The sequence below is a fragment of the Raphanus sativus genome, chromosome 2 (genome assembly GCF_000801105.2).
Source record: "Raphanus sativus cultivar WK10039 chromosome 2, ASM80110v3, whole genome shotgun sequence".
Classification (NCBI taxonomy): Eukaryota; Viridiplantae; Streptophyta; class Magnoliopsida; order Brassicales; family Brassicaceae; genus Raphanus; species Raphanus sativus.
The window spans coordinates 30,831,657-30,857,064 of NC_079512.1; the positions used below are offsets into that span (position 1 = coordinate 30,831,657).

Genomic DNA, 25,408 nt, shown 5'->3' on the forward strand with positions numbered 1-25,408 from the left:
CTAATACCCAATTAATTATCGAAATTGTTTTCTTTTAAAATTACAATAGTTGGATTTCGGTGTAGATATTTTGATCAATTAAAAATATAAACAAACAAAATAAATAAAGAAAGTTAGATAATGTTGTAAAAAAAAATAAAGAAGAATAGATAAAATAAATAAATAAATTATTGAAAAGCAGCGCGAAAAATAAGTGTGATATTTATATATGTACAAGGAGGCCCAGATGTTTGGCCCAAGTCTTAACGAACTCAAGTTTACCTCTTAATTTTTTTTATTTTTTTTATTCTTTTGGTCAGAGTTTACCTCTTAATTTGAAAACACGATTCATAACCAAAAATCGTTCGCAGCCCAGCGATTTTCAAATCTTCCCTCTGAGTCTGAGCTCCGTCGGCGATTGGCTCTCCGGTGCCGTTGAACGTTAGCCGTTACGGTCTACTATAGAACGATTTAATCGGTAATAGTTTACTTTCGCTGCTCGTCGTTTCAGTAGAATCTCACCGTAATTGCGTCGTTCTAGCTTCGATTTGTTAAGGCTCGACGATTTGACGATCGTAATCGGTTTAACATATTAAATCTGTTCTAGATATCGGTTATGCGTAGATTGGAGTCAGAATGTTCGATCAGTGTGAAAAACTTATGTATTTTACCTGAAAATGGTCTCGAGTGGCTTCTTCATGCCTAGAATCTACGAGTCGTCTGGATTTTTGTGCTTAATTAGTGTCGAATCTCGTAATTAGCGCAGATAATCACATCGTTTTGATCTGCTACGTGCCCTGTAGAACACTCTCCACCTCACTCTCTCTCACACTTACTGGCTAATCTTACATATAGGCTATTAGAAGAGTGTTATAGTGTTATTAAAACTTAGGATCTGTGGCGTAACTTGATTTTTTTTGTTGTTGGTTGCCTTGTGCTGATCATAACATAACAGATAAGTGTTTTCGTAAGTGAGTGCTTAGAATGTTAATCATTGTAGCTTGTTTTCTTTGCAGTAAATTGTCAGGAGGAGTAGTACTGAACAGATTTTGCCATGTCTGCACCTACTGAAAAAAGTTCTAAAGGAGCTAAGGAGAAAGATCTAATGTTTGGTAAGGTTCAAGTTTTCAAGAGCTGGTTTCAGTGATCTAAACGTTATTGAATGCCTTCAAGCTGCTTGCGGCAAAAGTTCCATTTAAGAGAAGGAATGCTCAACTAGACTTTTTTGATAAATTGATGTTACGAGCTCTACATCAAGAAGACCATGCATGCTATCTTTCAATCTTCATTATCGTCATCATTGTTCTATTCCTTAACTTTTTTACCAGCTGTGGACTTTTTTTTGACATAGATTGAAGTCTTAAGTTGTCCCCATTGTTATCTAAAATCTCAATGGTTACCTGCAGACGAAGACATGGAAAAGGATACATGGAACTTTAAGTCGATGACAGATGATGATCCAATGGATTTTGGATATGGTTCACCAGCAAATAAAGATAAGACTAAGAATGCTTTCAAGCTGTGAGTGTACATATACCATATGCTTCTTAGACCATGTATACGCCTAAGCTAATGTGGCTCACTAATGGAAAATTTTCTCTTTTATTATGGATTACTTTTTATGATGATGTTTCTTGTTAACAAGGCCTAGTGTCTCATATAATTCTGTTTTTTTTGTCTCCTTCTCAGGGATATGAGTTTCGACCTGGGTGGAGATTTTGGATCATCATTCAAAATGGACATGTCAGAGTTTGATTTCTCAAGCCCGGCCAAGAAAACCACAAAAACAAAACAAAACTCTGATGATAGTGGAGATCTGAAACAGAAAAAGAATCCGTTTGACTTCGCTTGTGATTTTGACGCGTATGAATCCATTAGAATTATTTTCTTTTCAGAATCATCCAAGTCAACTTGAAGTAACTTAGCATTATGATTTTCTGCAAACAGGTTAGGTGACTTGGATCTTGATTCAAGCCCACCGAAGAAGGGAAACGAGACTACGACCAAATCCATGGATTTCGAAGAATTTACTACTTCGAAAGTTTTCGATAAGTCTGACTCTTTGGACTTCGGTCCTGACTTACCAACAACCAGACAAGCTGTCTCCCGGGAAAATACAGATGTCAAGGCAAATGCTTCAGCTGCAAAAGAAAACCAAAGTTCCAAGGCTGTAGATAGTATGAGCAGCACACACTCGAAGCAAGCTACACTCGAGAGCAAGGAAATTTTTGAGGAGGTGGATTCACCTCAACGTCTAAGGATGAGAACCTCACGAGTTCATGAAATGCCTGCACAACCTCAGCATGCCAACATTTCACCTTTGAGGACTTCATATTCAAAGGTTGAAGAAAATAATAAACCATGTCTTTCAAATGAGACAGCAGCACCCTCGCCATTACATTCTTCTGAGACTGCACATACTGCAGCAAGCAGAGAAACCAGTCCAGGAAGCCATGAAATCTGCAGGTCTGGCACGAAGGAAGATTCTCCTAGAGATACAGAAGAGAATGCCAACAACAAAATGATTTCCGCCTCAAAATCAAACATCTCATCGCTGTCATGTTTGGACAAGATCAAACATCAACAAGAAGAGATGGATACAGAGACTCTGACAGAAATACAGGAACACACTAGAAGAACATTATGTGTTCCAGATGCCGGTCATTCTCAAACAACTCTCGCAGGAAAAGTACCATCAGCCTCTCAACTAGGCCAAACTGCCCAGGTACAACATTCGAGTTCAAAGCTACCACAGGCTCCATCAGACAGGTTAGAGAAACCAAAACTAATATTATTCTCCGAAAATCTATGGTAGTTTTATCATTTTTCTAGCTAAACTTGGATACTGGAATAAAATGTCTAACTGCTCTACTCTGTTACTGAGTGCACCGTGCCCAGGCTCAGTAATTTGGAGACCATGCAACACAAAGACTCAGGACATATCAGATCCATGCTTTTTAAGAAGATAGAAAAACCACAATCACATGTGCTTGAGTCTCCAACTCAAACAGAGATTCGGCCAGTTACCCGTGAAAGGATTGGGTCGAACTTAAACCCTACAAATGATAAAAGGTAGTACTTCTTTTCTTCTTTGTTTGTGTAACTGTTTTTCACTATTTCTTTCCTCTTCAACATGTAGACACGATACTGAAGATGCTTTACCTGGATCCAAAACTAGAACAGCTCCAATTGAGCTTCCCAAAACGGATTCCAAAACAGCAAATGTGAATGCTACCAGGTAATGTTGTGTCCTTTTTTTCTCAATCGTAAAATCATGTTTCTCTCTTTCTTTCAAGATGATGTATAGAAGCTAGGTGACAATTTCGATTACTTTTACCAGTAGTTCCCATGAAAAGATAATCCAGAAGGACCACTTAAAGCTGCTAGAAAATGCAACCAGAGAGAAGTCCAACTTACAGGGAAATATAAGGTCAGATAAACCATTATAACTTACTTATTTGCCACGCTCTCCATTTACTAAACAGGTATTCCCTCACTGTTTAGGAGGTTTTATCTGAATGTTATGCATTAAGCTTCCTTGTTTTTTTGATTTCGTAGTAGCTCAAAACCCGATGCTTCTAGCTTGACTGAGAAGCTAAACAAACACTTGAGCTCTGGAGGCGAATCTTTGCAGAAGTCCAAAATGGTATCTCTTGAAAGGCCTAAACTTGGAAATATTATGTCTGATCTGCGTGCAGCAACTCAAAGGTACGAAAAGAACATACAACAGTTTCTGGTATGGTAATATATTCCCTAATCTCGTCCATTATAGGGCCATTGGAGTAAACAAAGACAAACCAAATTCTGCGGTGCAACCACAAGTTAACCCTTCTACAAGCACTGAGAGAAGTACCGAGGCACCAATTAGAAAGAGCTCCGAGATTCACCATTTGGCTCCCAGAAACAAAACACAAGTCCTGCAGTATAGGAACATTGCAGGAAACAAAGACCATTCCAGTTCTGTAGTGCAACCAGAAGAAGTTCGCTCTTCCATAAGCAAGGATAGAAATACCGGAGCACCGGTTAAAAAGATCTCTGAGATTCATCATTTGGCTCCCAAAGAAAAAATAAAAAGTTTGCACTGCCCACCTTCTTTAAAGCGGAAGGCTCTCGATGAGGTTTATACTTCAACTCACGTTTTCTTACGTTCTTATTTCATATGCGCACTTTGTTAGCTCGAAACGTTTTGTGTTTCCACAGGATGCGGATAGATCATTGATGCCACAACTTAAACGCTTTTCCATGTCTCCAAGAGGAAACAGGTTTCTAGTTTTGGTTATCTAAACCATATATATACGTTTGCTTCATTAGTTTTAAATTCTTATACTACGACTGAGATTGCATAGGAACGTTGAGGAGCTAACACACATAGTTGGGCAAGTAAAGGTTAGATATAGCATCTAATCTTTAGCTATCACAATAAGGACAACCTTCTGTGTTAAAATATTTGTAAGACAATTGATTTTTCAGGTGTCATGCCAAGCGAGTAGACTAGAAAACAATACAACCAAGCACCTTGTCAAAGAAAGCCCCCGGACTAAATCTCAGCCCCAGTTCATGAACATGGCAAATCTGGAAATCCCAATCACGGAGTATGATGAAAACATTGAGAAAGCTGAATCATATACAAAAGAACTCGACAACGTAAGTCCCTATAAATATAAACAAAGCCTCACTCGGTATAACTAAACCGTACAGTTATGCTTTTTTTTGTTTGTTTATGATGCAGATCTGCAACATTCTGAAGAAGAAACATGAGGAAGCGAAAGAGTTGCTTGTCCGTGCTGTAGTAAACAACAATAAGCTACTGATGCTCAACCATCCTTTACATGAAGCCAAGATATCCTTTTATTAGTTTTTTTCTTCTTTTAATGGCATTGTTTTTCTTTTGGAATGGCATTGTTAGATTTTGGCTATCTATAGGTTATAGCATATAGACTCCTTTATGTGTGTGTTTGCCCTTAATGATCAGAAACATTCGTATGGTCCAGAATTTCGCAGCTAAGTTGAGTTTAGGGGAGACATGATGAACACTCAAACAACTGTTGCTTTAAGAGGTATGAGTCTTGCTTGATCTTTTCTTTTCTCAGAAACTATATGGCCATATGTTATCTAAAAGAGGCTCAAATAAACTCCAGTTAATCATTCCTTGACTTGCTTATAGGTTCAACACCTTATGGTCAAAAGTCCAGATTGACGTCCCACTGGTCCAAGGTTAACTCGATCATCTTTCTCATTTTGCTGGTTAAATAAAGAAAAAGAAAATGTGAATGTTGAAACAGAATATATAAACACAATAAACAACTACCATATAGCTTAAGAAAACTTGATCCAGATGAGTTGAGAAACGGGTAATGTGGGTTTTGTTACTTGAGTCTTCTTTCAAAATACGTGAAAGGTAACATCATCAAGCATCACATTCACACACCGAGTTAGATAATTGATAAGTTGAATATTTAGTTAGGGTCATTTCAAAATGAAATGGGTTTGAACTTTGTATACACACATGAATACATACATTCGCAGTCTAGAGATATATGGGGCAGATAAACACAATAAAAATTAACCTATTGGGCCCAACTTAAGAATTGGTTTTTTTTAAACACATACCGGCTGCTTCCCGCATTCTATTTGGCGCACATTCTAATCCAAATAGGCGCGTAAAAAACACTAAGGTAATAAATAATGAAAGATTTGAGATCAAAACAATCTTTGTAAATTGTAATATATATATATATATATATATATATAAAATTCGACCCGAAATAGAAATAAGAATCTTCTAAAAATTTCACCACGATCCCTCCATTACACAGAGCGTCAGAAATTTAAAACCATTCCCAAAACAAAAATAATCCCTCCACAAAATTCGAAAACAAATCTCAGATCCATCACCTACACTCCTATTTACACCCAACTGAGAGATGAACCAAAGTTGTTTTTCTGATAAGTGATAACTGTACCATAAACATTTTCAGTAGATTTTATCAAAAAAAAACATTTTCAGTAGATAATAAAATATATATTTGAGAATTAAATTTGTTTTTTGAAAATGGTATTATTATTCAATAGTATTTTAGTAGGAGTCATTTATTCTTATTAGCCCTTTTAGTCAACGCTTGTTTTAAGTTGTAACCCTTTATATAAAAGCGCCAACATGAATTTTCTCAAGATTACTAGACTGATTTAGCCAGGTAGCCGATCGATTATAGATTGTAGAGAATAGTTACAGCTTTAAGAGATAATTGTTCTAATTGGTAGGGATGGACGCAATCTGAGTGCTAGGTCTGAGAGTTTTTACTCCAAACTAAAGTCGTCCAAACCTTAATCCAAACTGAAAAAAAAATCAAAATTTCATTTGAAATACTATACAAAGTATTAGAATGGAACTTAAGAGTTAAACACTTTAGGATTGGAGTATAAACTGAATCAAACTAACTTCTGAAAATATCCAATTGGTTAAATATATCTATGTTTATGTTATATATATATATATGTATATTAAGATATTTTAGAGTATTCTAAATTTTTTGTAGTTTATTTTATTTTGTCTTTTCAAATATTTTTTAGTTATTAGATAATTTAACTATTTTGTTTTTTACTTACTTGACTTGAAAAGAACACAAGAATTACTGCAAATAATGTTTTTGTATTTTATTATAAAAAAACAAAAAAAAGACATAATCATTTGATATAAATATAGTATTTTTTAATAAAGAAATATCCTTTTGATTTTAGACTTTCGTTCTTATGGTATAATCATCATTTTTCTTTCAATTATACAATAAGTAATGATTAATATTAAGCCGAGTCGCTAATTTTTTGTTTTAATCTAGAATGTCATCACATGCAGCAAAGAGATCATTTCGACGAAATACATAATGGTTGAACTTAAATGGATGTACCAAGCAAGAAAAAATAAAATGCCCAATGGATGCCATACATGCTGCGCCGTCTTTTCTACCATGGAAGATAGACCCACCAAGCCTATTGCCACCCACCAAATACATAAACAACGTAGGAGCAAGATGGTATTGGGGTACACCTGTCGTCCCGTCTGGATAGCGGTCATTATAAACTCTATGAAACAATAGAATGCAAGGGTAAGAGCGATATATGGACCGGCTACAGCCAACAAAATGATCACCGTAACTCTTTTCGTTTAGGAGCCATCATTACCATTATCACACCGCATGTCAAACTCACAACGAGTGACACAGAGCTTATGACTAATAGAGCCACTGGCTTTTCTACCGCACTAACAGATTAAATATATTTCTGATTTTGAAATCTTATACTTTTTATCATTTTTTGTATATTTATATTTACTTATATTTTGCTCATATTTTCTATTTCTTTTCCATTATTTATATTTTCCATTACATATATTTTGCTCATATATACTATTTAAACATAAACAATAAAAAAAATTACTTACAAAAAGTAATAGTTGGATCAATATATTTATTGTTAGATTGAAATAAAAATAATATATATTTTATTAAAATAATATGATTAATATAAGTTAGTTTTATTTTAATATATATTTTTAGATTTTGGATAATTATTATTAATATTAATTTTAATAATTTATCTAATTAAAAAAAAATCATTTTTATCTTGTGGTTATTTTATGTTTTATTCATTAGGAATATAAATGATATTGACCATTCTAAATTTTTTATTTTACAATATATTTTGTAGATTTTGGATAATTCTTATCATTATTAATAATTTTATTTACTTATGTAATAAAAAAAAAAATTTTTAATTTGTAGGTAATTCATATATTTATCCATTAAGGATATAAACAATATTAATCACTCTAATTTTTTATTTAAAATATATTTTTAAATTTTGGATAATTCTTACCATTATTAATTTTAATCAGTTACCTAATCATAAAATTAAAATTCGTTTTTATTTATGGATAATTTATATGTTTATTCGTTAAGGGTATAAACGATATTAACCAATCTACTTTTAACGTGAGACTTTCGTTGCGAAAAAATCACAAAATAATATGATTAATATAAGTTAGTTTTATTTTAATATATATTTTAGATTTTGGATAATTATTATTAATATTAATTTTAATAATTTATCTAATTCAAAAAAAATCATTTTTATCTTGTGGTTATTTTATGTTTTATTCATTAGGAATATAAATGATATTGACCATTCTAAATTTTTTATTTTACAATATATTTGTAGATTTTGGATAATTCTATCATTATTAATAATTTTATTTACTTATGTAATAAAAATTTATTTTTAATTTGTAGGTAATTCATATATTTTTCCATTAAGGATATAAACAATATTAATCACTCTAATTTTTTATTTTAAAATATATTTTTAAATTTTGGATAATTCTTACCATTATTAATTTTAATCAGTTACCTAATCATAAAATTAAAATTCGTTTTTATTTATGGATAATTTATATGTTTATTCGTTAAGGGTATAAACGATATTAACCAGTCTAACTTTTAACGTGAGACTTTCGTTGCGAAAAATCACTTCGCAAATAATAATATAGATTTCTTTTGAGAAGAATTGGATTATTATAATTTAGGACGGCCGTGGTGGTATGTTTTATTTTGCTTCTCTTGGTGGTTGTATATATTTTGTAGAATTGGATTAGAATTGTCTTTGTTTTTAAAGATGTTTAGCTCATATTTGGGGGTCAGCTGGAGTTTATTTTTTTGTTGGCTCGTAAGGAGTGTGGTATTTGGGTTTGATAAGTCGGTCTGGCGTATTTTGTACGATGGATTTTGTCGTATACTACATTAGACCTACGTTCTCTGTGTATATTCTAATTCTATATGGTTGGTCATTATTGTTTGATTTTGGTGAGTTTCTCATATCTAATATGTACTTTGAATATCAGATATGTAAACTGTTTTAGTTGTTGACCAAAACATGCAAATGTACTAGTGATATCAAACAAAAAAAGTCACGTATTAATAGCTAACAGGCTAAAATGTAATTCCAATCACTACATAATGTGTTGTTTTCTCTTATACACACCCTCCTTGTTTGCTTCACAATCTGCTCCAACCCATTAGTACTGCTTCAACTTCAACATCAATTAATAGCATTTATAGAGACAGACAGCGGATGTTTAGAGAATTTACAGAAGAATTTACAAGAGAAGAACACCCAAACTATAATGAATGAAGATGTAAAAACACTCCTAATCTCTCTGGCTCTCTCTTGTGTTTTGTTATAAGCCCCAATAAACCTATGAAAACCCGGGATAAAGCAAAGAATTTAATGAGCCAAGTCTTCACTTCCTACACCCACGCTTGATTTGTCAACGACTATCCGTACATTGTATTGTTCGTAAACTCGTCCTCTGTTCTCTGCCCACCACTCTTCTGCTTGCTTCTCACTAAACCGCTTTCGGCTGCTATCACAATCATCCTCTCAGTTTATGTGTTTCGTTTCATCACTAAACATTCAAACTAAGCCTCAAAATCAAAAAAAAAAAAAAAGAAGAATTCTACCTGAAACGGACGCGTTTGAGATCCCTTGCCCCTCCCGGTAAGGCTGTGAGAGTGATGTACACACCGGGCTCATCTTGTTCAACCCACTCATTTTCATTACGGGGGGATCACTTTCTTTTGCTCGAGTGCTGGTTCTATTTATCGATTCAGCAGCATGATTCGCTTGCTGTCGGTAACTCGCATCATCAAAGACAGGCGTGCTGGTCTCGTTACAAAACATTGGGACGGTGCTTGGGCCGTCAGTATCAGTTTCTCGGCTGTTTGGACGGTTAAATGTGTTAGAAGAAGGGACAATGTGTTCAGGACAGGAACCAACCGAATTAAGAGAAGGAGGCTTGATAGTCCGAGATGATCCAACATGTAATCTTTCAGCCATGTCTTTCAACTGCATGGTTACATTGTAAACAATCAGTAAGTTGCATAGCAGCACTTTTTGCATTCATTTAAATAGCACAGAGGAAAAATTTACCTGAGCTGTAAGTGATTTTATCACATCTTTCGCTGCCTTGCATCTCTCGCTGTTTCCGTGTAAGATTTTCAACCTGTGATAATCATTTACTAGAGATTTGAGGAGCATGATTCACCAACTGTTTGGTTCATCTAGGCACACAAGTGATTAAGTAAATAAAACGATACTTCCTAGTTCCATACGCAGCAGATCAATTCCCTAACGACTAAAATGCAGAGATAATCGTTATGAACCAGAAAATCAGCTGGACAATCGTCAAACAAAGTTGCATGATCTCACTATGTTTCTTCCTATGTGTAACACAGGAAAGCGTGGCGTGAAGAATTGTGGAACAAGAACCCAGAACTAAAGAGTGCGAAGCAGCTTACTTGAGATCTTAGCATAACCACCTCCTGGCTTATGTTATCATTGGTTCTCTTGGTATCATCCACGACAATTTTGGGTGTAGTTAATCCTGAAAGAGTGGGAGTTGGCGTTGTTGAGCGAGCTGGTGGGCTTAGGCGTCTTGATATTGGTGAAGTTACCCGAGACACAATTCGGGAACCAGGAACAGACGCTGAGAAGAATTTCTTCGATGATCCAAAACCAACATCAGATTCTAGACCAGAAACACACACTTAGATGTTCAAGCGGCACATACATACACGTTGTGATAGCATTGACCTCCTTTTGGTTCAAGTGTCAGAACCCCATTTGGTAAAGCCATCTCATCGTAAATCTAAGGGGGAGAAAACCACATTAAGCTTCAATAAAAGGGTTCATTCACAAAATTTTCCTGCTTATTAAGGATGCTGAAGTCATTAACTTTTGAAAATGGTAAATGCAAAAATGGTGTATACGCTGAGCAAGAGCATCGAGAGCTATTGAGTTGAAAGAAATGTATTGCAAACAGTTCAGAATCACTACATTAGTTTCGATAATATTATCGAACACAAGAAGAGATAACATTTCTCACGAAATTCTAAATATCATAAAAAACAAACCCTACATCTCTAGACAACAGCAGCGATTACTCCTCAAACTCCTCCTCAAACTCCTCTATCTCCAAAACTCCCGGAACCTGAACCGGCGCAGCCATGTCATCCTCTTCTATGTCGATAACAACATGGCCCAGATCTCCCCCCTGAACCGGCGCCGCGTTCAGTTCTCCCTCGTCTTCCTCTTCAACCTCTTCTTCCACGTCATCTTCCTCGTCATCTTCCTCAACAAACTCATCCAGCCCATTATCCTCCTCAATGTGAACAAGCGGTCCATCTCCCTGACCCGACCCAGGCCCAATAATGGACTTCGCTTTAAAAATTAAAATGACAAACCCAATTGTAAAAACAAGCGTCCCTTCTCGCCAAAAACATAGTTAAGCTTATATTTAGAATGGCATCACATGCAGCAAAGAGATCATCTCGACGAAATACATACTTAATGGTTGAACTTAAATGGATGTACCAAGCAAGAAAAAATAAAACGCCCAATGGATGCCATACATCCTGCGCCCTCTTTTCTACCATGGAAGATAGACCCACCAAGCCTATTGCCACCCACCAAATACATAATCAACGTAGGAGCAAGATGGTATTGGGGTACATCTGTCGTCCCGTCTGGATAGCGGTCATTATAAACTCTCTGAAACAATGGAATGCAAGGATAAGAGCGATATATGGACCGGCTACAGCCAACAAAATGATCACCGTAAACTCTTTCCGTTTAGGAGCCATCATCACCATTATCACACCGCATGTCAAACTCACAACGAGTGACACGGAGCTTATGACTAATAGAGCCACTGGCTTGTCTATCGCCCAGCCCAAGGGGTAGAAAAGAAGCCCTAGAAAACTCTCTAGAAGGTCTAAAACACTCTTGACCACTCGATTCATTCCGAAGAAAGAGAGGAAGAGAGAGAAAACAACTGGTGAAGAGAGAAAACAACTAGGTAGAAAAGAGAGAAAAGAGAGGAAGAGAAAGAGAGGATAACAACAGTTTGGAGAGTAAAGAGAGAATAGCTAAGAAAAGAGTGAGCTAGGGTTTAAAGAGAGAGAGAGAGCCTTTTAGAGATAAAGAGCGTGCTGTTTCCATATGGAGAGACTTGAGTGTTAATGACACAAAATCTGCTGAGAGATCGATTGCTTGATCCCAAAAGCTACATGGAGAGACTTGAAGAAAGACTGACATGAGAAAGCAACGGCTATCCCTTTGTTTCTTTTTTTCTCTTACATATATAGTAATTTTCTTTTGTCACTCAAAACTTTCAATATTATTGTCTCATTAATGTTTATATACATTTTTGCATATCGATATACATATAACACGTACATGTGTGATACATCCATAAATATGACCAATGATCATAACTTAACAATAAAAATAACTAATAAGATGGTCTACCTCAACGTATAAGCATTTTTCATTGCATGTTAATGAACAGATGTAACAAGCGACAAATTGATATGGTGAAACCACAACCGGTTAGAAGAATGAGGTTACATCGAATTTAATTTCATATGTCAGTTGCTTGAAGTTGTGGACATGGTCAAAAAAATTATTTGTATTTTCCTGTATTTGAGCATCATGTACGTGGCACTTTTTGTATGTTTTCTAACTTTTTTATTGGTTATCAATTATTTATGGACCACACAACCGGTCTACCATAGTGTACCACACTAAGAGTTTCATTTACTTGTTGCGTCACAAATTGTATACATAATTCGTATCTTAAAGTGCTTGTTTAAGCTTTATAAAAATCGAAAGAGTATATTTTGTTCTACTTAGCCATTGGTTCTCCAACTTGTACTGGTTGTATATGGATATGCGCTGAAATTGACATACCAAAAGAATCAGCCTCATAGGCACTGATGTTATTTAATGTTGCTCTTACTGCCATAATAGATTTTTTTCATGAAGATATTCTCGACACTCTTAACACGTGTCATTAGTGATGAGCTCTCAAAGATTTTGCCACAAATGTTGCTCTTACTGTCATAATAGAATTTTTTGCACACCTCTGAAACGAAAAGAGTACAAAAATATTAAAATGATACATTAAAATGGTGGGGGGTGGACCTGAGTTTCTCCTATGGGTTCACAAACACTCCAACCTAAGTGATCGATGATGGTTGGAATTATATTAGAACATATTCAGAGGAAACTGGTGGATAATGGATATGGTACTAAAAAACATACAACAGTTTCTGGTATGGAATCTTGCGATAATATATTCCCTAATATCTTCCATTATATAGGGCCATATTGGAGCAAACAAAGACCAACCCAGTTCTGCAGTGCAACCACAAGTTAACCCTTCCACAAGCTACGAGAGAAATACCGAGGCACCAATTAGAAAGAGCTCTGAGATACATCACTTGGCTCCCAGAGACAAAACACAAGTCCTGCAGTATAGGAACATAGGAGGAAATAAAGATCAACCCAGCTCTGCATTGCAACCAGAAGTTATATCTTCCCCAAGAAATGAGAAACATACCGAGTCACCTGTTAGAAAGAACTATGAGATGCATCATTTGGCTCCCAGAGACAAAACACAACTCCTGCAGTATAAGAACATTGGAGGAAACAAAGACCAACCTAGTTTCTTAGTGCAACCAGATGTTCGCTCCTCCATAAACAAGGATGAAAATACCGAAGCACCAGTTAAAAAGATCTCTGAGATTCATCATTTGACTCCCAGAGACAAACCACAGATTCTGCCCACCTTCTTTAAAGCGGAAAGCTCCCGACGAGGTTTATACTTCAACTCACATCTTCTTATGTTCTTATTTCATATGCGCACTTTGTTAGCTCGAATAAACGTTTTGTGTTTCACAGAATGCCGACAGATCATTGTTGCCACAACTTAAACGCTTTTCCATGTCTCCAAGAGAAAACAGGTTCTAATTTTGGTTATCTAAACAATTTATCTACATATATATACACGTTTGCTTCATTAGTTCTATATTCTTATATACATTACGGCTGAGTTTGCACAGGAACGTTGAGGAGCTAACACGCACAGTTGGGCAAGTAAAGGTTAGACATACCAACTAATCTTTAGCTATTATTATAAGGACAACTTTCTGTGTTAAAACATTTGCAACACAATTGATTTTTCCAGGTGTCAAGCCAAGCGAGTAGACTAGATAATAATACAACCAAGCAGCTTGTCAAGGAAAGCCCCCGGGCTAAGCCCCAACTCATGAACATGGCAAATCTGGAAATCCCGATCACGGAATATGATGAAAACATTGAGAAAGCTGAATCATATACAAAAGAACTCGACAACGTAAGTTCCTATAAATATAAACAGAGCCTCTCTCGTTATAACTAAACTGTATAGTTATGCCTTTTTTTTTGGTTCTATATGCAGATCTGCAACATTCTGAGGAAGAAACATGAGGAAGCGAAAGAGTTGCTTGTCCGTGCTGTAGTAAACAACAATAAGCTACTGATGCTCAACCATCCTTTACATGAAGACAAAATATCCTTTTATCAGTTCTTTTTTATTTTAATGGCATTTGTTAGATTTTATCTATCCATAGGTTAAAGCATATAGACTCTTTTGTGTGTGTGTTTTCCCTTAATAATCAGAAACATTCGTATGGTCCAGAATTTCGCTGCTAAGTTGAGTTTAGGGGAGACATGATGAACACTCAAACAACTGTTGCTTTACGAGGTAATAATCTTGATCCTTTCTTTTCTTAGAAACTATATCGCTAGATATTATCTAAAGAGGCTCAAGTAAACTCAGGTTAGGCCCTGTTCGTTTGGTTGCCGCCGGTTTCAGCGTCAGCGTCAGCATCGGCGTCAGCGTCAGCGGCTGCGTCAAACTCGTTTATCTGATGTTCGTTTGGTTGTCGCCGACGCTGACGCCGACGCCGACGCTGACGCCGATTGTTGTTCGTTTCGAAGACACAGGAAATTGACGCAGCCGCAAGACGCCGACGCATGACGCTGTTTTGGTTTGTTCGTTTGGTTGACGCTGCGACTATTTTCATTTATTCATATTTTATTTTTTAAAATTTGTAAAATTGTATTTTAAATAAATAAAATGTAGTTTAAATATATTTACATCCATAAGAATATTATGTTTAATTGGTAATAAATTTTTGGTCAAATATAAAAATATTTGATGTCATAAATCATAAGCTAAATAAAAATAAAAATAATACATCAAATTACTTTATAATCATAATCAATCATATTAAAAAATTATACTGAAGTAAATATGATAAAATCATACATTTAATTTTCAAAATTATCACTTCAAACAAATAAGGCAAATATGTTTTATAGATAAAAGAAACATGAAATTAAGTTGGTTGATAAAACAAATATTACAACAAGTCTTAAAAAAAAATCATTAACTTAAACATGATTTAATATGGTAAACGACCTCTACCAAATCCGTTTGTGATGTTATCACGCAAAGCCTCCATTACTAGAGTTATCTTTTATAAATTACTAGAGAACTCTCATACATGGCGAGTAAAAATCTAAAAGGAAAATTACAAGTTGTTTTACTAATTACTCTTTGTCTTTATCATCTGTCCTTTATGCATAAAACTGAACAAAAAAAAAAATCCAGTTTTGAAACTGGTTCTATTTAAATCAGTCAAACGATATCCATTCTGTTTGCATTCTCTCCACCAACAAATATGAGTTTCACCAGGACATTGTTTTACGACATATACATGCTGAGGTTTAATGCATACATTATACTTGCATCTCTTGGTTTCATCATTGCTCAAAAAACCCTCGGTCAACAAAATTACAGATCAGATTATTATATATTATACTACACAAACGTGTTTTCTCTTTCTCTATTCTCTTAGCTAAAAAAAAGAACACAACTACACACCTTTTAATTCATCACTAGCATCAAGCACAACCATAAACCAAAGAAGAAAAGTAATATCACCTTTGAGATATGAATGAGAGAAGCTTGAGTGAGAGAAGCTTGACAGAGCTTGAGTGAGAGAAGCTTGGGAGAGCTTGAGTGAGAGAAGCTTGGGAGAGCTTGAGTGAGAGAAGCTTGGGAGAGCTTGAGACCTGCAAACACCAAACAAGAGAAACCCATCAGTAAAGCATCAACATCAGACACAAACCCATCTCAAAGACACATACTTTTGAAGAACAAAACAACAAATGTCAACAGAAAAAAGAGCACAACTACACACCTTTTACCAAACGTTTACCAAACAGAGAAACCTATGTTACAAGAAACAAGCTTCTTTTATCAATAAAGCAAAGAATATACCTTGTCAACGTCCTGGTTACAAGCATACACTAGAGCATCAGCATCTGTGTTGTTGACCTGAAAACATCATTGACAACAATTAATAAACAGCAAGAATCTCAAACCTGAATTAAAAAAAAATCATCTGATTACATACAAACCAAAGTGTCATTACAAAAGTAAAGTGCACAAGCTGTCTCTCTAACCAAAGTGTATAAACTAAAAGAAACATGAGAGTCATCATTAACACACAGCAGCATAAAACACAACGATCCAATGTAATTTGAATCTGACAACAACAATGAAAAAACAAGCTCAAGACTTTAACCTGTACGGCGTCGTCTGTGGAGGAGACGAGGGAGCTCGAGAGGCGTGTCTGTGGAGGAGAAGAGAAAGCTCGATATGGGTTTGGTCGAAGCTCAAAGAGAGGTGATGACCTTGAGAGTGATGACCTTGAGAGAGTGTGTAAGATGGTCGTCGAGAGCTTGAGATAGTCTGAGCATCGTCGAGAGAGTGAGAGCCTGAGGGGTCTGAACTTGAGAGGAACGTCGAGAGAGAGAGAGAGGCTGAGACGAGATAGATCTACGGAGAGTGATGGAGAAGCTGAGACAAGAGAGATCGACGGAGAGAGATGGAGAGAGGCTGAGAAAAGAGAGCTATGGCGAGACTGTGAGAAGAGCTGCAATGGAGAGGCTGAGACGACAGAGAGAGATGGAGAAGGCTGCGTCAAAGTGGAGCGTCAAACAGCGTCAATAGAGATTTAGGGTTAGTTTTTTTTGTAAATAATCAAATATAATAAGGGTAAAAGTGTAAAAACATACTTCAGACGCTAAAGTTTTGACGCCGACGCAGGTTTTTTCGGCGATCGACGCACGGACGCGGCGTCTAGACGCGGCGTCAGATGCAGCTACTTGCGTCAACTAAACGAACAAGAATTAACCGCACGAATAGACGCTGACACCGACGCCGGGACCTGCGGCGACCAAACGAACAGCACTTAATCATTTCTTGACCTGCGTATAGGTTCAACACCTTATGGTCGAAAGTCCAGAAACGTTGACGTCACACTAGTCCAAGGGACTCGATCATCTTTCTCATTTGCTGGTTAAACAACGGAAAACAAAAGGTGAGTATTGGAACATAATATAATAAACACAATAAGCAGTTACCATATAGCTTAAGAAAACTTGATCGAGATGAATTTAGAAACGGGTAATATGGGTTCTGTTATTTGAGTCTTCTTTCCAAATACGTGAAAGGTAACATCATCAGTCATCACATCACACTCACACACCGAGTTAGATGACTGATAAAGTGGAATATTTGGTTAGGGTCATTTCAAAATGAAATGGGTTTGATTGGATGTACACATGAATACATACATATACAGAGTTCAGAGATAAATGGGCCTTAATATAAACTCAATAGCGATTAACCTATTAGGCCCAAATTAAGAATTGATTTTATATTACAAACAAATACCTGCTGCTTCCCGCATTCTTCCTGGCGCACATTTTAAACCAAATAGGCGCGTAAAAACACACTAAGGTAATAATGAAATGAATTGAGATCAAAACTTATCTTTGTAAAATATAAAAATATATTTTCGACCCCGTAATAGAAATAGAGAATCTTCTAAAATTTTTTACCACGATCCCTCCATTACAGTTTTACACAGAGCGTCAGAATTTTTATAACCATTCTCAAAACAAAAATAATCCCTCCACAAAATTCGAAAACAAATCTCAGATCCATCACTTTCACTCCTATTTACACTGTACTTTACACACTTCACTTCATCAGTTCCACCTATACTCAACTCCATCTCCCTCTCTCTTCTCTTATCTTCTCTCTTTCCTGTCGAGTTTTACATTAATGGCAGCTCTGAATTTAATACCTGAAAACGACAATAAAGAAAATGTCTCCCTCTCAGAGATAGCCACTGTTTCTGTCAAGTGGCCTCAAGATAAAGACAAAACCAAAATCAGATTAAGAAGAAAAGGGTATACAAGACAGCCCCTTCAAGACATCACTAACCTCTTTGTCTCATCATCACCATTGTCCTCTTCGTTTCTGAATCTTCGTATGCCCTCTTCGCCATCTCTATCAGTCGTTCCCAAATGCATGAAGAGAAAATCTGGTGTTGCTCTCAAGGCTGCCACTTCTACCTACTCCTGTAGAAATTTCAGATGATTTTCTTCTCCTTCTTCTTTGAATAGATTTTTAATCCTCTAGAGAATGGGTTGCTATTACTTAAAAAAATATGTCTTTATCAATACCCTGCCATTAGCATTCATGTACTACTTTGGTTCAATCGCACTACTTATAGGTTCAAAGAGATTACGATTGATATATTAGGCCGACATAAACTCCTAATTCTAAAGGAACAAAGAGGAGTGACAAACATACCGAAAACAGTTCGAATGAGACTATGAGTATGACTGCTATATTAAGCCAATCCAATAAAAGATTAGAGTTGGTATAGACTTATAAATAAAAGTCTTGGAACAATCTTGCTGCTCTCAAGAAATAACGACATGATAATAAGAAACCCTATAACAGCATGGATGAGATTATCATCATTCATCAATGCCTAAATGCATCAATGGTACTGATGTCATAACCACTATATAAAAGCATGTCTGATGCCAAAGACTGATGATGCCATCTTAACAAAACAAAGCACCAACTCGATCAATTTTATTGTTAAAGACGTTAACAAGGATCATTGCTACTTGTAAAGTTTTGGGGGATGTTCCAACAACTGCTTCCAAGCTATCTAATCTAACTCAATGCCAGTTTTGAAGGCAAGTTTGACGGCTAATTACTGTACTAACAAAATTACCAACTAATATAATTATGTTTCAATGGTTTTGTTTATTACTTCATTGTAGTTTATGACGAACTACAGATCATTGATCAATAAAATATATATCTTGTTATCATCCCGCAAAACTGTTTGCGTTAGGGTCTAAAACAAGTGAAGGGAACTATCAATTCTGATACACAGATTGATAAATGAATTTGTTTTGATAAGTTAGGGGTGAGGAAATATCTGTAAAATTTGATTATATTATTAGTTTTGATTCGACATGAAATATCTGGAATTCCATAGTCTTACAATCGAAACAAATATTAGTATTCATTCTCCCTAAAATGGATTAAATCATAAACACTAATATTAAAAAATGGATATCTGACTCGTTATATACATATAAATATATATATATATAATATTTATTTAAAAAATTTATAATAGTTTTATTCAATAAGTTAATTATTTAGTTATTAAGTTTTTGAAATAAATATTTTAGAAATAAAAGTTAAAAAAAACTTTATAATAAAATATTTTTATGAAGCATCAATTTTTCTAGGGTAGGGATGGAATAGGAAAATTGCACAAGGGAACCAATTACAAATACTTTAACTCTAGACATCTACTCTCACCCCTGTTAATACACACTTATTTTATGGATGTATCTAGGGCCCAAGCGGGTGGCGTGCATTGTAGACAAATAAATATATATACAGCGGAGGTAAGGCCCAATAGTAAATTGATTTTCTCTTTTGAACCTGGTGGGTTCCCTCCTCTACCTGGCGCGGAAAAAAACTACTCCTTTTGGTACTAAGAAATTAGGAATGTCAGTGACAAAAAAAAGAATTAGGAATGAAATGATTTGAGATCTCTTTCAATTCAGAAGTCAAAACTTCTTTTAGTAAACAAACATCCAAGTAGTAACAGAGAATCTAATTAGTTTATTCACCAAGGAGTTCCCTCCACAAAACATAGAGCCTTTTTCAAGTTTCAAAAAAAATTAGAACCAAAAACTTCAACTCCCTCCAGAAAAAAATGAAAACGACAAAAACAAATCTCAAATATCAGATCAAAGTCCCTCCTATTCAAACACTTCATATACAGTTCCATCTTCTATTCTCAATTCCATCCATCTCTCTCTCTCTCTCTCTCTCTCTCTCTCTCTCTCTCTCTCTCTCTCTCTCTCTCTCTCTCTCTCTCTCTCTCTCTCTCTCTCTCTCTCTCTCTCTCTCTCTAGTTCTACATCAATGGCGGCTCTCCTAAAACCTCAAAACGACAACAAAGAGAATATCTCACCCTTCATGATGATCAAGCCTCTGGATTCTTCTACATCAATTGATAAAGACAAAACCCAAATCAGGATTAAAAGAAAAAGATCTAGAAGGCAACCTCTTAAAGACATCACCAATTTATTTGTCTCATCATCACAATTGTCCTCTTTATTTCTCATTCGTCACTTGCCCTCTTCCCCGACTCTATCAGTTGATCCCAAATGCATGAAGAGACGATCTAATATCGGTCTCAAGGCTGATGCTACTTCTTCTTCTACATTCTCTTGTAAAAAATTTAGATGATTTTCTTCTTTTGTTTGGAATTGCTTTCTATCATCTAGAAACTTGAAATCTTCTTCCATTTTTGACTGTTGTATCTTTTCTTAAATTAAGGGTATATATTAATACCATGTGGCTGTCAGACATTAGCATTCATGTACCCACAAGACAGCAGATATATTTCTATGAGTATACTGGTATCGCCATACCTATGATACTTGCATAATCTTATGTCTAGCATCAGTATAATCAACAGATGGAACTGTATACATATGAACTGTAATCTGATCTTTTAGGCAAATTTAACCCAACTGAGAAGTGAACCGAACTTGTCTTTCTAATAAGTGATAACCGTGTCATTAACAAATACTTTATATAAATAATTTGGTTTTCAAAATAACTAATTATTATTCTTCAAAAGTTTTATTATACGAGATATTTACTTGTTTTTAGCCTTTTGTCAACGCTTGTTTTAGGCTTTAAAATAATATAAATAGTACTTTCGATAAAATCTTCAAAACAAAAACGGCAACATGAATTCTCAAGATTATTGAGCCTGGTTTAATCAGATTAGGCATGAACATTTTACCTGGATCCAAAAATGGAACCTGAATCCAATCTGAAAAACCTGAAACAAAACCAAACTGAAATATAAAATACCAAATGGATATTAAATTAGGAGAGTTTAAATATCTGAATCCAAAATATTTAAACTCTACCAAACATGTATATGTAAGTCAATATTCCTAATTTATTTCTTTCATTTTATTCAAATATTTATATTGATGATGCCCATAACTTAAAATCAAACAATATATACACAACTGCACGCAAAATTATTTAATACTCACTTAAAATATATGGTAATTTTTTGATCTGTGCATTAATAAAAATTGCATCTAAATTAGTGTTTTTTATTTTCAAAATTTTGTCTCCAAATCTATTAGTCGTCCAACTTATTAAAATTCGACAATCAGTTAAATTTATAACAGAATTTTAGATTAAAAAAAAACTTGATAGATGAAGAATTTGATTGTTTTTTCATAATCTTTTTTTTTTTTTTGAAACATGTTTTTTTCATAATCTAAATATCTAAATCCAATCTAAAATAACTAAACAAAAAATATTTCAACCTGATCCGTAATATAAAAATATGCCTAGGCCATATAATAGATTAGATCAAAGATGTAAATTTAAGAGAAAAGCCTTATATGGGAAGATAATTATTGTGTTAAAAATGTACTCTCTTTTGAAGATAATTCAGTGTTAACAAATGTACTCTCTTTTTCGGATTTTGTCACACAGTAAGTTTATTTCATCTGCTACATCACATATGTCTAGGAGTGTACATGAATTGAATATCCAAGTTTTTAAAGTTATTTTTGATTTGATATGTCTAGCTCGAATAGTTAAGTATCGGATTGATTTGATGCGATCCGTTAGTACTCGGTGTTGAAATATTTTTTATATTTTTCATATTTTTGATATGTACAAATGAACTGTTTTAGAAAAATCAAAATAGAAAATAGAAAATAATAATGTTATTACTAAAAGTATTTATCTTTTCAAACTTTGATAACTAAAATTAATAAATAAAAAATATTGTAAAACTTACATAAAATATAATACTTTTTTGCTTAAGCTAAAATATAATACTTATATAATTCTTTAAATATGTGTATATAATAGATTAGATATTGTTATTAGGCATAGAAATATTTGTGATTTTCTCTGTTTCTTATAGATATTACATAATACTATATTTGTTTTGTTTTATAAAATTATGAATCCGGAATTTTTTGTTGTAATCGACGTTAATAACAAATCAAATAAAAACTATATATGATATTTTGTCCTGCTATACATATGTCACTACAATGGTCTAGTTGTTTAGTGATGTGTTGCATAATCATCTGGTCAAATGGTTTGCTGGCACCATTTTTCATGAAACTGGATTTGGATAAGAATAATGCTTCAGTTGAATACGTAATTTACGTATAAGGAGTGTTATCATTTGGAAACTTATTCTATAACTGTATACTAATCGCTTAACCTCACCTTAGTTAGTGGAATCGTAAACTACACTTTACCACCTCCTGATATATGTAATAAAACATTATACAACCTTTTCGATTCTTTTGGTTGAAACTTTTTTGAATATTCTTCGTGTGATGAAATCTCCTGATGAATCAAATGGGTGAATTAAAATATAATCTCCGACTCACCAATCTAAAACTAACACCAAATCACCAACTCATAAGTGCTCTTAGCCTTTGACTTCATTTTCATATTTTACTCCTTTCCTTTTCCATCTCATTGGATTTCATGAATCACCCTCCTCGTCATTACCTCGTATTATTAACTCTCACTCACTCGCACACATATGTATATTAGTTTGTGCGCATGCATATATTTTATATATACCGTGATTGGATGGATAGGGACGGTCGAGTTAGAGATGGTGTAAGTTTTGGTATCGACATATAAAATTGTTTATTATAATTAGCACTCAACGCCGTCGTCCCTTATCGCTCTTTTTGACAGACCAATGTAGCTGTAAAAGATTCATATATTTTTCTCATTAGTAAATATTCATATCTTTCTTACCTTGATGATGTAATTACGGAAAACGATCGTTAAATGGATAAAACTTCATAATCAATCTTCTTAATCAAAATTTCATTAATTAATATCTTAGTCTTGTTTACTTTTGATCGTTTAAATACATGTTATTCGGGTTGCCTAACAAATCATCGAGCGTTTCAAATGGATGATCGCATACATGACTCAACAAGAGTTTGAACAATACTGACACGCCGTGACCAAAGATCTTAATTGATTTGTAACTCGTAAATGCGTCAAAATAATTTGATATTGTTAGTAATAAGTAACTAGTATTGATTTTGATTGGAAATGAGGAAACCCATTCTCACTGAATGCATATTAACCGCTCGATATATCCACATAGTATAGGTATATATGTATTGGTATAAAATCCATCCCAGAGACAAGGCCACCTAACAAATCATCAAGTGTATATAAATGGATCGCACATGAGTCTATAAAGGGTTTGGCCAATCTTAGGCCCTAGCACAAACAAGTATATATTAAGATGTCGATGTATTAAATATGTGTACTATACCGTAATGCGACGATCTTTAGCAATTTTAAATACTATTCAAAGCACCAATTTGCATTTTGCAAGTCGCAAGAGTCACTTGCTAAGCTGGTAACAGATTAAATATGATTGTTATTGATGTTTTTGGCAATGAGGAAAAAAACGAAGTGCAAACGAGAAAACCTGTCGTCGGTGACAACTCACGCTTGCACTTGCCATAAGCACTCAAACCCTAAGCTAGCTAAAGCCATCTCCACTACCACTACCAGAAACTCATGAAATAAATCTCTATAAATAGAAACACTCATGAGATCTCTTATTTCCTCATATACACTCATACACATCACGTTAACTACTTACAATTGCAATCTCCCTCTCTCTCTCTCTCTCCCTTTCTATTACCTTTCTATAAATAGAAATTAGTTCCAGTACTATATTGTAACTGTAATGGCTAAGTTAAGTTTCTCGTTATGCTTCTTGCTGATTCTTCTGATAGTCTCAGTCGCCACCGGAAGCCGTCCTCTTGAGCAGACTCCAGTCGGGGTGAAGGTGAGAGATATAAGCCCTTCTATCAAGGCTACGAGTCAGACTGTGGCTGATGGTGAAGCTACTGGTGGCAACGGCAGCCAAGGAAAATCTCCAGAACGTTTAAGCCCTGGAGGATCTGACCCACAACATCATTAGTTATTTAAGGTTTCCTTTATAATTAAGAGTTGTTCTCAATTTCTTCGAGATATGCATTTCTTATCAATAACTTGTTGCAATGAATCTGTTTTTTTCTTTTGTAGTAAAATTGTGATTTTGCGTTTGTAAGATTATTACAAAAGTATAACAGTTTTATTGATACATTACTCTACGTTTCGTTATTGCACATTGGATATTGTAAATTTGGTTATGTTTTACGTTAGATATTCCACATTAGTAATCGTTATGTTTTGACTGCAACAAGGACTGTATCATTATTATCACTAGAGGCGGAGCCCCGCGCAAGCGCGGGGATATTAAAAATACATATGTTGTTATAGAAGATGAAGTTAAGTGTTTTGCTTAATATAGTCGTATGATGATCAGAAGAGATGTATAAGAAGAAGAGAAGAGATGTCCAAATTCATATTAATGCACTTGTATAATGTTTGATATTACATTCAACTGGAACTGCAAATGAAGATAGCGAATGCGAATTTGAATGGGGCATATATCTCAATACTGTGTTTACTGGTGGAGTTGGCCAATTAGTTTAGTCGCAGTATGGGACTCTGCATCCCTCAAGTTATCCATGTAAACGTCCTTGACAAGATGAGTTTCGAAAAGGTTTTTGGTTTCTGGTTTTAGAGTTGCTCTTAGTTTTGATTAAAAAAAAGAGTTGTTCTAGATAGAGATCTTTTTCCTAATGGTATGTTCTTTCAAAACTTTATTTCTTTTTTTTTTGTTTTGATGTGTGATCGCTTTTTAATACTATGTTTTGTTTCAAAAGTTATAAAGTTGGTTGTTTTGAAATAGAAGACGTGGTTGTTATTGTATCGTTGTTTTCCGGCGAAAATAGATTTCTGTTAATTATGCTTAAATTGATAAATCTGAAGAAATGTTCTTGTCAAGTCTGTCGACAAAAAAAAAAAATGTTCTTGTCAAGTCTTTGCCCACTTGTGTCGGACCATTTTTCAGGAGTACATACATGAAACATGGTTAGTTTAAAGCAAGCAAGATTGCATTAGGTGCGGAATAGTTTATTACAAACGGATCAAATG

The 25,408-nt window shown here is 34.7% G+C and overlaps 4 protein-coding genes and 2 long non-coding RNA genes across 13 annotated transcripts; 5 read left to right on the forward strand and 1 right to left on the reverse strand.

Moving 5' to 3' along the window:
* The first annotated feature begins 306 nt into the window (after positions 1-306).
* Positions 307-10,389, forward strand: LOC108817032 (uncharacterized protein At4g18490). 7 transcript variants are annotated; one of them, XR_001943948.2, is made up of 17 exons: positions 307-457; positions 996-1,091; positions 1,386-1,500; positions 1,669-1,842; positions 1,927-2,748; positions 2,878-3,051; positions 3,119-3,217; positions 3,320-3,409; positions 3,538-3,687; positions 3,752-4,097; positions 4,180-4,241; positions 4,326-4,365; positions 4,450-4,623; positions 4,709-4,819; positions 4,956-5,036; positions 5,144-5,193; positions 10,266-10,389. XR_001943948.2 is itself a non-coding variant. In XM_018589623.2 (16 exons), the coding sequence occupies exons 2-15, from the start codon at positions 1,034-1,036 to the stop codon at positions 5,004-5,006; spliced, it is 2,466 nt and encodes an 821-aa protein (XP_018445125.1). In that variant the 5' UTR covers positions 307-457; positions 996-1,033; the 3' UTR covers positions 5,007-5,036; positions 5,144-5,348. The 7 variants fall into 7 exon arrangements, 4 of the variants coding, with proteins under 4 accessions (XP_018445125.1, XP_018445159.1, XP_018445151.1 ...); XR_001943946.2 differs by lacking the exon at positions 10,266-10,389 and adding an exon at positions 6,816-7,315; XR_001943947.2 differs by lacking the exon at positions 10,266-10,389 and adding an exon at positions 6,833-7,315.
* On the reverse strand, positions 8,967-11,171 carry LOC108817068 (uncharacterized). 2 transcript variants are annotated; one of them, XR_001943949.2, is made up of 5 exons: positions 10,949-11,171; positions 10,329-10,678; positions 9,961-10,033; positions 9,492-9,876; positions 8,967-9,391 (listed from the first exon to the last, which is right to left on the reverse strand). It is a non-coding gene; the product is annotated as an uncharacterized LOC108817068 (long non-coding RNA). The 2 variants fall into 2 exon arrangements; XR_008942665.1 differs by having other exon boundaries at positions 8,967-9,394.
* Positions 11,172-13,080: 1,909 nt separating this feature from the next.
* LOC130508009 (uncharacterized) lies at positions 13,081-14,498 on the forward strand. The gene is made up of 3 exons (XR_008942666.1): positions 13,081-13,974; positions 14,060-14,227; positions 14,312-14,498. It is a non-coding gene; the product is annotated as an uncharacterized LOC130508009 (long non-coding RNA).
* A 3,421-nt stretch (positions 14,499-17,919) lies between these two features.
* LOC108841432 (uncharacterized) lies at positions 17,920-18,575 on the forward strand. Its single transcript, XM_018614190.2, has one exon. The coding sequence runs from the start codon at positions 18,056-18,058 to the stop codon at positions 18,371-18,373; it is 318 nt and encodes a 105-aa protein (XP_018469692.1). The 5' UTR covers positions 17,920-18,055; the 3' UTR covers positions 18,374-18,575.
* Positions 18,576-20,237: 1,662 nt separating this feature from the next.
* LOC108841493 (uncharacterized) lies at positions 20,238-20,868 on the forward strand. The gene has a single exon (XM_018614253.2). It carries the CDS (start codon positions 20,243-20,245, stop codon positions 20,567-20,569), a length of 327 nt encoding a protein of 108 aa, XP_018469755.1. The 5' UTR covers positions 20,238-20,242; the 3' UTR covers positions 20,570-20,868.
* Positions 20,869-24,035: 3,167 nt separating this feature from the next.
* LOC130507958 (CLAVATA3/ESR (CLE)-related protein 2) lies at positions 24,036-24,399 on the forward strand. The gene has a single exon (XM_057002859.1). It carries the CDS (start codon positions 24,111-24,113, stop codon positions 24,345-24,347), a length of 237 nt encoding a protein of 78 aa, XP_056858839.1. The 5' UTR covers positions 24,036-24,110; the 3' UTR covers positions 24,348-24,399.
* The last annotated feature ends 1,009 nt before the right edge of the window (positions 24,400-25,408 follow it).

Bases quoted from the DNA above. Each gene is read 5' to 3' on its own strand.
- LOC108817032 (XM_018589623.2), top strand. From the start codon at position 1,034: ATGTCTGCACCTACTGAAAAAAGTTCTAAAGGAGCTAAGGAGAAAGAT. The intron at 1,092-1,385 runs GTAAGGTTCAAG...GGTTACCTGCAG, and splicing joins GGAGAAAGATCTAATGTTTG to ACGAAGACATGGAAAAGGAT. The intron at 4,242-4,325 runs GTTTCTAGTTTT...GAGATTGCATAG, and splicing joins ATGTCTCCAAGAGGAAACAG to GAACGTTGAGGAGCTAACAC.
- LOC108841432 (XM_018614190.2), top strand. From the start codon at position 18,056: ATGGCAGCTCTGAATTTAATACCTGAAAACGACAATAAAGAAAATGTC.
- LOC108841493 (XM_018614253.2), top strand. From the start codon at position 20,243: ATGGCGGCTCTCCTAAAACCTCAAAACGACAACAAAGAGAATATCTCA.
- LOC130507958 (XM_057002859.1), top strand. From the start codon at position 24,111: ATGGCTAAGTTAAGTTTCTCGTTATGCTTCTTGCTGATTCTTCTGATA.